The following is a 13,750-nucleotide window of genomic DNA, read 5'->3' as shown; positions in this document are numbered from 1 at the left end:
ATTTCGTCTATCTTGGAACCAGCGTAAACACCACCAACAATGTCAGCCTAGAAATCCAACGCAGGATAACTCTTGCCAACAGGTGCTACGTCGGACTGAGTAGGCAATTGAGAAGCAAAGTCCTCTCTCGACAAACAAAAACCAAACTCTATAAGTCACTCATAATTCCCGTCCTGCTGTATGGTGCAGAGTCTTGGACGATGTCAACAACGGATGAGTCGACGTTGCGAGTTTTCGAGAGAAAAGTTCTGCGAAAGATTTATGGTCCTTTGCGCATTAGCCACGGCGAATACCGCATTCGATGGAACGATGAGCTGTACGAGATATACGACGACATCGACATAGTTCAGCGAATTAAAAGACAGCGGCTACGCTGGCTAGGTCATGTTGTCCGGATGGACGAAAACACTCCAGCTCTGAAAATATTCGACGCAGTACCCGTCGGGGGAAGCAGAGGAAGAGGAAGACCTCCACTCCGTTGGAAGGACCAAGTGGAGAAGGACCTGGCTTCGCTTGGAATATCCAATTGGCGCCACGTAGCGAGAAGAAGAAACGACTGGCGCGCTGTTGTTAACTCGGCTATAATCGCTTAAGCGGTTTCTACGCCAATTAAGAAGAAGAAGAACCCACGAAAAGCCCTTACACCCGCCCAAAGTCACTGTATGGTGTGGTGTTTCGCGGGCCAAACGGTTACTGTGAGTGGTGAGCATTACAGAGCAATGATCAACGAGTTCTTCTTGTCGCAACTTGATGAATTGGGATTGGAAAACATGTGGTTCCAACAGGACGATGCAACGGCACACTCTGCACATGCCACAACCGATATGCTGAAGGATGCATTTCCCGGGCGCCTAATCTCCCGTTTTGGCGATTTGCACTGGCCAGCAAGATCGCCTGATTTGACCGCTCCAGACTTCTTTTTTTGGGGCTTTTTGAAGTCAGACTCTTGCAGCTCTTAAAGACAATATCCGTCAAAAATGTGCGTTCTGGAAGTTCTGGCCAAAGTGATGGAAAATGCCATAAAAAGGGCTCAAACGACAATCAGCTGTGACGGCGGCCATTTATATGATATATGTAATATTCTTGACTTGATGTAAAAAAATTTAAAAGACCAAATAAAAATAATCCAATAGCAGAATCAAAGTTTTTAATTAAAAAAAAAAAAATACAGCCAAAAAACATCGGAAGGTTATTTTTGCGCCACCTTGTACAAAACTTGTTAATGTCAGAAAACTTCCTATTTTTAAATTCCATCAGATTCTTTCACTTTCTGCTTCATTTAATAGAGTTTACTCACCAAGCAAAAATCATAACGCGATTTCGCATGCGTCTGCAAACATGTTAGCTCAGGGTTGCCCCAAAAATGCTGCCCGTTTGTTTAAGCATCTGTTATAGTTTGTTCGATTCGGTGGAGAGTAACACTAGGTGAATCAAATCAGTTTCAAAGTTTTTTACGTATATAACGGATGTTTTTTACACTTGTGGTGTTTAATGAAGCAATAGTGGAAGCTCACTTTTGGTTTAATACATACATAGGTACGTTAATAAACAAAATTATCGCATTTAAAGTAATGTAATCTACAAGCCATTATGGAGCCATCGTTACATCCCCAAAAAGTTAGTGTTTGGTGTGCTATATGGGCAGAGGGGAACATTGGTCAATATGTCTTGATAATGTTGCTTACAATGTCAACCGTTGCAAAACTACGATTAATGACTTTTTTGTGCTTGAATTGACTTTAATGAAAGAGGTGAGCGTATTATCTCGGGTTGTGGGCCTGTGACGTGACCTTCACCATCGTGCGACCTGGAATATTTTTTGTGGGGTTATGTGAAGTCACTTGTTTGTACAGATATGCCCAAGTGATTGACGTTATGTAAGAAAAAATTCGACGCGTTATTGCTAGAATACGATCCCAATTGCTACAAAGCGTGGTCGAAAATAAGGCCTGTCGACTGGAAATTATTCGCAGCATCCGCGACGATAACTTGACCGTTTTTAAACATAAATATAAACTCTTATCACTATAATTAAGCTGAATTCAAGGCCATAATATAAAATTACAAGCGTTTATTTCTTCTTGGAAACCTCATGTCCAAAAAAACACCTTATATTTGGAATTAAATTGTGCTGAATATGCTGTATACTCTTTACTTTTAATTTTGCTGATGCTAAATTAGTAAAATATATACTAATATGTTTGTTATCGGAAAATATGTTGTTTGTTGACTGAGCTAAGCCATTGGACAACAGTAGTATGATAGTTTATAACCATGAAGAAAACATTGTTTTATTTACTTACCTTTGGTGCAATGACAGCATATACTACATCGCAAAATATCTACGTTACTGAATATACATCATTTAGCGAATATAAGGTATCCGAGACTTTCGCATATATTTATCATGTTAATTCTTAAAATTTGAAATGCAAACTTTTAGAGTGCAGTAAACAAAATCTATATGCACACATATGATGAGTTTCGCAGCAAAAGAGCATTCGAGGAAAATGTTAATATAGTGCGGCAGCATAATAAATTATTTCAAAAAGGTGAACGTAGTTATCGCTTACGGACTAATATAATGGCAGATATGGTAACTAAAAACTAATTTTTCCAATTAAAATTTTTTGAATTAGCTAAACACACAAAGGCGTCCGTTAGACAATTCAAAGGATCAAACGACAAGTGAAAGGTACAAACGCACAGAAATAACGAATACTGAATTCATTTGGAACATTTGTACAAATACTCTCACAACACGATGCAACAGAGAATTTTGTTCTCTTAAAGGTCATTTATAACACCTAAGCCTGCTCGAGACAGATATGGAGTTATATATATCGTCCCTTCAATATAACAATAGCGTATAATTTTTTTGGGGTTTTGAGAAAATCGAGTTTAAAGTTTTTATCAAATCAGATGTCTATTAAAACCTCAATATCGCGGTAAATAAAAATTGTTCATAGTGGATTTTTCGATGAGTACATTATACCGTTTCTTGTCTTTAAATTTACCAAGTTCCTTTAAGACCATAATTATGTTATTCAAAGCGCAAGTCCTCCATATAGGCCATTTTATTTTTTAAGGAATTCGTATGATGTATCTGATACACTATTTTATTTTGTATGGTATACGCTGTTTTATTCAATAATTTTACGGTATTTTTATTAAAATATTTGATCTCAAAAATATCAATTTGTAACATTATAAAACAGTAATTAATTCATAGTTTTGTTAATTCAGTGGCATTTATTCATTACTTTCCAATTTGGGTTATTATAAACCAAAAATTATGACACATGAAGGTATACATTGCGTAAATCAAAAATAACTAGAAATTCATTCGTCTTCATTCTCTTCCTCTGCTACATCTGGCTCATCTAAACAATTTCGCTTGTTTCCACCTCGTAAATTAAAAAAAATGACTGCGAGCCACGAGGAATTACACTCTTTTTGCACAAATTTTAAAGATCATGCAGCTTTCGATTACAAATTGGCAGCTCTTTATTGTATTTGCCAGTAAACGAAAAGTTGAACACCTCTTTATTGTATTTGCCAGTAAACGAAAAGTTGAACACCTCTTTTTGAGGTATCTCTATGTCCGGCAATCCCACAGCGAAATCAAACTCATCAGTCTTTGGAGCAATTTCCACAACGACTGGTGGTTTCGTGTCACAGCCTGTTGATATTTACCTTGCTTACTTCACTTACATTATATAAAAGACGATACTCACTCAGATGTTTAAAATCCATATTTTTAATGAACAAACTTTCTCTGCGAAATGAATTTATAAGCTGAAATTTCAAATGACTACAATATTTCCTTGGCATTCATGTAGTCAAAACAACGTAAAAATCGCATAGGCTACTACTCTTGTAAATTTCTGATAAAACTTTCGAATTTGTATTGAGAATAAAACAGCTTATGTGGAGTATAGAAATGGTCGGAATAAAACTATTTCTCAAACAATAGTGTATATTATTATAAGCTATTTTATGAGTTAAAGTTTTGATGAATTGTATTTATTTCTACAGGCTAAAATGGAGTATAATGCGCATACACTATTATTCTTTTAACAACTTTGCAGTAGCAATTTAAAGCAAAATAGCGCATATGAGCTTATACACTTATTGAAGGAATTTTTTGAACATGAAATTATACACCATTTTTTCCAATGACATTTTGACCCACTTTGTGGAAGTAGAATTTGACGAAATTTTGACCAGACATAGAATCAATGATGGAGATTCTAAATATGCAATAAAAAAATAATGGCGTATGAGCACATACGCTATTGTTATATTGAGGGGACGATATAATAAATATAGTTTAAAAAACTAAAAATACGCTTTTAAAGCACATCAAGATAAAAAGTGAAAAGTAATTCGTGTATTATTGTGAAAATAGCGTGGAATTCTCCATATATGAAAAATATGTCACAAAGCTTCCTATGATATTTGGGAAGAAAGTCCGATTCCGCCAATTTTCACACGCCAGCATAAGAATATTGAAACCAATATATTCACATAATTTAAACCGCGTCCGGTTAAAAAAAAAACACTTTAAGCTATAGACCGCACTCTAATAGGTTTCATGAGCATATCTCATAAGCCACTAAAGGTATTTTAACTTTACATACTAACAGAAAGTCTTTCTAGCACTTTATCATACACCGTAAAATAGAGTGAAATCAAATGATAACCACGACAACTCAACATATTACGTTTACATTGAAAACGCAATAAAAGTGTAGTGCGTTTCAATAAGGAATGTACTTTGTCCTCGTTAAAACATTTACATTTTACTCCGCAAGATGAATCGGAAAGGCTACCATCATAAGAGCCAGTATCAAAATTTAAATGGGAATGGCGCCGCCCACCTGTATGGGGAAAGTATATCTCAGGAACTATTTTATCAATATTAACCAAATTATGTAAATATATTGGTTTCAATATTCTTATGCTAGCGTGTGAAAATTGGTAAATTCGGACATTCTTCACAAATATCAAATTTCCATACGATGGTATCACTTTACTGTATATACATATGTACATAAATCGAAAGTCAATGTCTTTGGGGAAATACAAATTTGCATACATAGTGAATCTTAGGTAGATGACATACTTCGTCCAAAGATGATCTGCCCTTAAGCAGCATTGTCACCGCTTTGTCCAACGATGTACGAACCTCTACACCTAAATCCCAATTATTCAGGATTAGAACATTTGTATTATATCAATATTAGTTGCACTGTCTCTCTTATCTTCAAACATGTTATTTTGCTAGATATATGTTTCCTCCACGTAAGTCTTTTATCTAGGTAAATAAAAGTTAATAAGAGTCTACAGCTGCAGGCGTACGCCGATGATATTAATAACATTGGCCTGAACAACCGCGCCGTTAGTTCTGCCTTCTCCAAAATGGATAAGGATGCGAAACAAATGGGTCTGGTGGTCTACGAGGACAAGACGAAATATCTTCTGTCCTCAAACAAACAATCGTCGAACTCGCGACAAGGCACCCACGTCACTGTTGACAGTCATAACGTCGAAGTCGTAGATAATTTCGTCTATCGTGGAACCGCGGCTACGCTGGCTAGATCATGTTGTCTGAATGGAAGAGAAGACTCCAGTTCTGAAAGTATTCGACGCAGTACCCGCTGGGGGAAGCAGAGGGAGAGAAAGACTTTCACTTCGTTCGAAAAAACAGGTGGAGAAGGACTTGACTTCTCTTGGAATCTTCAATTGGCGCCACCTTACGAAAAGAAGAAACGACTGGCATACTGTTAACTCGCCTAGAACCGCGTAAGGGGTTTCTACGCCAGTAAAGAGGATGAAGAAGTTATAAGAGGGTTAGGCGAGGTTATGTTCCAATTTTATCGACTTTTACAGAGTCGTTAGGTCTGCTGACGGGATTTGTACTAAAAATTTGGTTATAGTATCCCAAGTGGTTTAGGAAGTATGTATCGGGTGATTTTTTAAGAGCTTGATAACTTTTTAAAAAAAAACGCATAAAATTTTGCAAATATCATATTAATTTATTTGAAACGTCAGATTGTTCATGAACTTTTTCAAATGGATTTAAAAGGCATTAATATTTAGTGGTATACAATTTGAAAATTTTTTCGAAGAGTTTGACGGAAACCAGACTTCGGAATCAATTTTTAATTTATTTGCAATAAGAAAATACATGAATTACGACTATGCCCCACAAAAAATAGTCTAAAGGCGTTAAATCGCATGATCTTGGTGGTTTAAGGTTACGGGTATCATTGAATGAATTCAAGTTTCCCTCAAAAGGCCAGATATGAGTAAGCTGTGTGGCATGTAGCGCCATTTTTCAAAGATGTATATTGACGCAACGTTACGGTGAATGGCGATCGCTATCGTTCGATGCTAACAAACTTTTTGTTGCCAAAAATGGAAGAACTGAACTTGGTTGAAATGTGGTTTCAACAAGATGGCGCTACATGCCACACAGCTCGAGATTCTATGGCCATTTTGAGGGAAGACTTCGGAGAAAAATTCATCTCAAGAAATGGACCCGTAAGTTGGCCACCAAGATCATGCGATTTAACGCCTTTAGACTATTGTGGGGCTACGTCAAGTTTAAAGTACAGAAATAACAGCAACTATTCCAATTATTTGGAAGACAACATTTCCATACTGAAGAAATTTCTGTATTATTCCGGCCGAAAATGCTGAAAAATTTGCCCAAAATTGACTTTCCGAATGGACCACATAAGACGCAGCCGCGGTCAACATTTAAATGAAATTATCTTCAAAAGTAAATGTCATGAACCAATCTAACGTTTCAAATAAAGAACCGATGAGATTTTGCAAATTTTATGCGTTTTTTTTTTTTAAAAAGTTATCAAGCTCTTAAAAAATCACCTGATACATTGCAGCAATTATAGAGCGACGCAACAGCAATTTTCTCAAAATCTTTAGCTCACAGAAGCCCAAATAACAGTTTTACATCTTAATTTATTACTTAGTTATGACCCCTTTATACATTAACGTTTATTGAAATTTTGTGGGCGTGGCACTTTTTTAGAATAGAACCCGTTTACCAAGTTTCGTCAATATATCTCAATTTTTACTAAAGTTACAGCTTAAACAGACGGACAGGCAGAAAGATATTCACCCGGATTTCAACTTGTCTCGTCATCCTGATCTTTATATAAAATTATACTAAATCTATATTATATTAAATCTACCTCGATTAATTTAAGGTTAAGTGAAGTGAACAAAATAACACCATGATGCAATAGTATAAACAATTAAATAAACGTTCTTGATTAAAAATTAATTTAGAAATCATTTTAAAAAAGCATTTAACAAAAGGGGAAAATAGGGATATCGAGATGACAATCAGTATAACATAAGTATAATAATTTACACTAATACAAAATCAGATTTCCTAACATTTAATGATATTTTTTTCAAAATTTGCTGTCGCTTATTATGTAAAAGAAAGAACAAATCAAACTATAATATACTAAAAAAAATATACTTTATGATTTTCAAACGGACATTTATGGCATTTTCCTTTGTGGCCAGATCAGAAAAAAACTAGTTTTTTGGCATTTTAAATAAAACACCTATTTCGCGATTTCCACATTACCAATGGGGTATTCAAAAAAGCGTGTTACCGAAATTATTTTTGGGGGCCAAAGTAACAAGGATTAAAAAAAAAACAGAACTAATGTTTTTTTCGACAAAATCAATTAATTTTATTCAAAAAAGTCTCCTTCTGCTTCAATACAACTTTTTGTACGGTCCAAAAGCGGTATGGCCGCCAGTATGCCGGTGCAACCCTTTTTAATGGCCTCTACGTCTGCATAACGCTTTCCTTTTATGAACAAATGCATTTTATCGAAAATAAAGAAGTCGCACTGTGCTATATCAGGTGAATGCGGGGAGTGGTTAATGGTTAAAATGTGATTTTTGGTCAAATGATCGGTCACAAGCGTCGATCAATGAGACGGCGTATTATCGTGCAACAACCGCCAACTGTCATCTTCGAGATATTCGAGCCGAACACGTCGAATACGGCGCACTAAACGCTTCAAAACTCCAAGGTAGAATACCGCATTAACTTTTTGGCCGGGTGGAACAAATTCTTTGTGGACAATACCTTGGAATTATAAAAACAAATCGTGAGTTAATTTTTACATTAAGTAAAAATGAGTCAAAAGAATATATTTTTGAGCTGCACCGAAATGTGTACTCTTTATTTATACTCTTAAGACTAACTTATTCCATGGTTCTTACTTTTATTTATACTAACTAGTATGTTTACTTATTACTAATTGATAGTTTGTTAAGATGCAAATTATATTATTTGTTTTATTATCGTGCAACAACCGCCAACTGTCATCTTCGAGATATTCGAGCCGAATACGGCGCACTAAACGCTTCAAAACTCCAAGGTAGAATACCGCATTAACTTTTTGGCCGGGTGGAACAAATTCTTTGTGGACAATACCCTTGGAATTATAAAAACAAATCGTGAGTTAATTTTTACATTAAGTAAAAATGAGTCAAAAGAATATATTTTGAGCTGCACCGAAATGTGTACTCTTTATTTATACTCTTAAGACTAACTTATTCCATGGTTCTTACTTCTATTTATACTAACTAGTATGTTTACTTATTACTAATTGATAGTTTGTTAAGATGCAAATTATATTATTTGTTTAGGTTTGTTTACATACATATACATATATTGCTTGCTTAGATACAATTGCTTTGTTTTAAGATAAGGTTGTTGTGGTATTCAAACTCAATGTTGTTTTGATACTTGTTTGTTTAGGATTGTTTGTTGGAGTGATAGTGCATTTCAATTGTTCCAACTCAAGGTTGTTTCTACCTTCTGTTTACTGAAACAAAAGGTTGTTTTGATGTTTGTTACTATTATAAGGAATACATTCCTTAACTCGTGCTTTTTTGGGTTTGGGCTCGTCCTGTGCCTTCCATTCAGCCCTCTGGCGTTTCGTTTCGGAATCATATTGGAAACACCACGTTTTGTCACCAGTCACAATATTGTAAAGGAAGTTTTTGTCCTTTTTGACCTCTTTAGTGATGTCCTTCGAATGCTGGATACTGCGCAATTTTTGGATGTCAGTCAATTTATGCGGAATAAACCGTGCACACTCCTTTTGTAAGCCAAAATGTTAGGTCAAAATGCGGTAAATCGATGTTTTGGAGATGTTCAATTCCATTTCCATGAATTTTAATGATGATTTCGGCTGATGTTTGATGAATTCACGCATAGTTTCGATGGAATTTCCGGTGATCACGGATTTTGATTGGCCCACATGTTGATCGTATTTTATGTTCTCACGAGCACATTGAAAACGTTGAAACCACTCGTGCACTCTACTACGGGATAGGCAATTATCGCCATAAACTTGTTTTATCAATTGAAACGTTTCGGTAAAAGTCCGGTAAAAAATTTATAAATAATGATAGCCGCAAAAATATCTAAATGTATTTTCTTTTAAAAAGTTAATTTCTAAATTACTATCTAATATAATTAATAACAACATTATGGTTATGCTCTGAAACGACTGTAGGTTCTGGTTCTAAATGCAGCTCTCAATTACCTATTGTTACGATATTTACGTAACATAAGCCCCACGACATTAAACCCTTTGAAAAAATTGAAATTATGTGTTGTGTTGTTTCCTAATTCATCTACGCCCGAATTGTTTTTAAAACTTTTTCTGCTTCATCTAAAAACAAATTTTGCTCTAGGAACTTACAATAAGTTTTTAGTGGGTAAAATGGCCTCAACGAAACTGCTGTTAAATATCGAATAATTCATTACAAAAGAAACGATTTCCGCGGTATTAATAAAGCTCACACTATTTAAGCTAAAGGTTTCCGAGCCGTAAAGGGCTGCATACCAGAAACGACTTTAATACTCAACATTTGAGACACGAATTTAACTTTCATTTTACGGAAGGTATTAGTGTAAATATGAGCATAGGTTAATTTATTCGCACACCGATAACTCGAATTAGAATCCTGTTTTATGAAAATGGACTATATCCAACCAACATCTGCAACTATAATTAAAATAAACTTTACCATTAACACTGAAAAAAGGCCGTCACTTTGAAATACCTTACAAATTATCTAAATTTTTAAAATTGGTACCCTGGTCAGAAAGAAATGGCAAGGGACAAGTCCAATATTTTGTAGTTGGGTAATGGCTTCAAGAATATATTTCTTCATCGAACATCCCCTTGGAATGAACCTCCAACAAAAAAATTAGTTAATTAATGGTACTAAGGTTCTCCGCCTATACATTGCACCATTATGGTCATTACAGTTGTGGGTATTCAGACGTGCGATTTTCATTGCCATAATCTTCAAGACCTATCACCCTATCAAATTTCCTATGGTACTGCAAATGATATTTTAGTGATATTTCATCGCATAAAAGTGATATGAACTTTTGTTCTAACGAGAATCCCTTACTCCTATTTTTGTAATGACTTACTGCTGCTTTGGGTGCAAGCTGGGAAACGATGCCAATCTGCGACAAAATTATGTTGGTGCTTTAGGTAAGCAACTGGCGACAAAAAAATGCACCCAAAGCTAAGCAAAAAATTATTAAATAAATGTAAATTTATTTAACAAAAGTTAAAATGTACCTCAAAGTCCAAAAAATTATTAAATAAAGGGAAAGTTAAAATATACGTACAAGTCCACAAGTTGCGTGCTGTTTTTATTTTGCTATTCTTCGGACTAATGGCCGTTATAAATGGAGAGAAAAAATGAAAAATGTCTCTATTCGAATAATAATTTGGCGCAGTTTTAATTGGGCCGTACTTCATTTCCAATTGCTATACATCAAAACCTCCTGAACTCCGTTAACTGTAAAAGTTCAGGAGGGTTTGACGTTTAACAATTGCTCTCTCTTTTCCGAAGAGAGATGAGTTGAACATCTCTCTATCTCTGGTAAAGAAAATCTTCATTTAATGAAGCCCAACAACCACACTGGTAATCCCGATAACGAAAGATTGCATTATAACTCATATCATTCGGTAACAAAAGCAAAGCCAATATACCTTGAACAAGGAAATTTTAATAAGAGAAAAGCTTATGAAAATATTTTAAAAAGAAAACAAAAATGTACATAGAAAAGAAACACAAATAAAGAAATTTATAAAGAACAGAGGTTTGATGGTAACATAAAAAATTATAAATCTTCCGTCATAAAGAACAACCGGAATACAAAAATCTAAATTATAAAATATTCATAACTTTAATGTAAACAGCCTTTCCAAAGTAAACGGGACTTTTTGAATCTAGCGCTCCCTGCTGGCGCCATCTATATGTCGACTGGTGCGTTAGAATCTACTATCTTTATCGATTGGAAGTGAAGCTATTGCATCTTAAGTGTCAGTATGTTTGTGTTATCGGTGCGAAAATTAGCTTTGAACAAAGAGCCAACATTAAATTTTGTTTTAAAATTGGTAAAACTTTTACAGAAACGTTTCAATTGATGAAACAAGTTTATGGCGATGATTGCCTATCCCGTAGCAGAGTGCACGAGTGGCTTCAACGTTTTCAAAGTGGTCGTGAGGACATAAATGACGATCAACATGTGGGCCAATCAAAATCAGTGATCACCCAAATTCCATTGAAACTGTGCGTGAATTCATCAAAAATCAGCCGAAATCATCATTGAAATTCATGAAAATGGAATTGAACATCTCCAAAACATCGATTTATCGCATTTTGAGCGAACATACATATAGGCTTACGAAAGGTGTGTGCACGGTTTGTTCCGCACAAAAATTGCTCAGAATCTAACATTCTAAAGACGATTATTTGACCACAAATCACATTTTAACCATTAACCACACTCCGTTTTAACCTGATATGGTACCATGCGACTTCTTCCTTTTGGGAAAAATGCATTTGCTCATGAAAAGAAAGCGTAATGCAGACGTAGAGGCCATTCAAAAGGCTGCCACCGGCATACTGGCGACCATACCAACCAACGAGCTAAAATACTCGTTCAACATGCTTTTGGACCGTGCAGAAAGCTGTATTGAAGCAGAAGGAGACTATTTCGAATAAAACAAATTGATTTTGCCGAAAAACCCATAAAGTCCTGTTTACTTTGGAACACAGCTTGTATTAAGAGAAATTGAAAAACGAAATCACTATTAACTTTTAAAATATATCTTCAATTTTAAACATAACGATAATTCACCCTCTATACAAGTATATTGTAACGTTACTTTCCTTTTGTACATAGTTTTTCTTTCTCCTTAACTTACTGTAACTTTTAAATAACTTCTGGAAATTAAGTAATTCATTTGTTTACTGTTGATTTGACGAAATATTTATATCACATGGTATGCGTCCGATCCCCTTCCTAATGAACTGCTTATTTTAAAAATCGGTGATTTTGCGAAATTTTCGTGGACCACTTGACGTGGTTTGACCCTGTTTCATACTTTAATCTTCCTTAATTTATTCTTGTGTTGAGCATATGTTTAAGTGAAAAAGTCGATATCATATATTTAAGCTGTTATACATATTTATTGATAATAAAATGGAAATCAATATACAGGTATACATATACAAATTATATTTAGTAAGTAAAACTATTTTTCGTTGAACTTGTAGAATGGATTGTCTTATCTGAGAAATTTTCTACGTCTATTGCGAAATAAAGATTTTGGAAATGAAATTGACTTGGAATCGGATGTTGTGGCTTCATCTTTAATGCAGCAAACTCCAGAAGCGATAGATTGGCGTGAAAAAGGCTTCAAAACTCAATCTGATAATCAGAGAACTTGTGGCTCATGTTATGCCTTTAGTGTAGCGGAAAGCATCGAAGGACAGGTATTTAAACGAACAGGACGTATATTGAACCTCAGGTGAGTAACCTTCTCGAATATATACCGCAAATTTTGCTCTTAGAGAAAAATGTGCATTCCTTATAGTTGAAATTTTCATTATCGTATTTCATGTAAATTAGAATATATAGGATGAGTTTAAAAAGTGGGTGTGGTCCAGCGCTCTTATATGTTTCTCATACCAAAGCTATTTTTGGCTTAAAATTCTGTCAGAAAATCCTTCCAGACCTCTTTAACATTGTGAAATTAATTGAAATTTGTTGATAACCTCGCCCGCTGGTGAAAACTACCAAAAATTCGATAGCGCAATAAATTAACGCGTCAGAAGCATTTAATTTTACACCCAAGGTGGCCAACATAAAAATTGGACAATAAGCAAGGCACCAATTCCCTTTGGATGAAATCATGTATCTCAGGAACTGCTTGACCATCTTCAACCAAGTTTGGTTATGATATTTGAAGCTTTCGAGCTGTTGCATATGATGTTTGCTGATTCTCTGCTGATGTGCAGAATAAAATGTAGTGTTGCCGATTATTTGTATAAATTGCAAGCAAGAAAAAGGCAATAGAACGTGATAATGTTGCAAGAGTTGCCAAAAATTAACACAGAACGTGACACTTTGACAAATTCGTGATATTGCTGTCGTGATTGCCAAACAGTGCGCCAGTCGTTTCCTCTCGCAATGTGAGGCTAATTAGAGATTCCAAGCGAAGTCAGGTCCTTCACCTCCTGGCCTTTCCAACGGAATGGAGGTCTTCCTCTCCCTCTGCTTCTTCCGGCGGGTACTGTGTCGAAATGAGTTAAGCGGGTTCTGTTTAAATGACTGCAAAAACTGGCGCACTCTAATTAAACACAG

At 35.2% G+C, this 13,750-nt stretch overlaps 1 protein-coding gene and 1 long non-coding RNA gene across 2 annotated transcripts; one reads left to right on the top strand and one right to left on the bottom strand.

Annotated features, from left to right (window-relative positions):
- Positions 1 to 2,261: 2,261 nt before the first annotated feature.
- On the top strand, positions 2,262 to 13,462 carry LOC126764213 (procathepsin L-like). The gene is made up of 3 exons (XM_050482009.1): positions 2,262 to 2,379; positions 2,444 to 2,596; positions 12,661 to 13,462. The coding sequence occupies exons 1-3, from the start codon at positions 2,275 to 2,277 to the stop codon at positions 12,916 to 12,918; spliced, it is 516 nt and encodes a 171-aa protein (XP_050337966.1). The 5' UTR covers positions 2,262 to 2,274; the 3' UTR covers positions 12,919 to 13,462.
- LOC126764359 (uncharacterized) lies at positions 3,233 to 3,682 on the bottom strand. Its single transcript, XR_007667971.1, has 2 exons — positions 3,582 to 3,682; positions 3,233 to 3,542 (listed from the first exon to the last, which is right to left on the bottom strand). It is a non-coding gene; the product is annotated as an uncharacterized LOC126764359 (long non-coding RNA).
- Positions 13,463 to 13,750: the final 288 nt, after the last annotated feature.

Source organism: Bactrocera neohumeralis, unplaced genomic scaffold (genome assembly GCF_024586455.1).
Source record: "Bactrocera neohumeralis isolate Rockhampton unplaced genomic scaffold, APGP_CSIRO_Bneo_wtdbg2-racon-allhic-juicebox.fasta_v2 cluster09, whole genome shotgun sequence".
NCBI lineage: Eukaryota > Metazoa > Arthropoda > Insecta > Diptera > Tephritidae > Bactrocera > Bactrocera neohumeralis.
The sequence above is the reverse complement of the archived record's forward strand: the minus strand, read 5'-3'. Positions and strand labels throughout refer to the sequence as shown.

Coding starts and splice junctions, on each gene's coding strand:
- LOC126764213 (XM_050482009.1), top strand. CDS start 2,275: ATGAAGAAAACATTGTTTTATTTACTTACCTTTGGTGCAATGACAGCA. Junction 2,380..2,443: donor CATCATTTAGCGAATATAAG/GTATCCGAGACT, acceptor GCAAACTTTTAG/AGTGCAGTAAACAAAATCTA. Junction 2,597..12,660: donor CTAATATAATGGCAGATATG/GTAACTAAAAAC, acceptor TTGAACTTGTAG/AATGGATTGTCTTATCTGAG.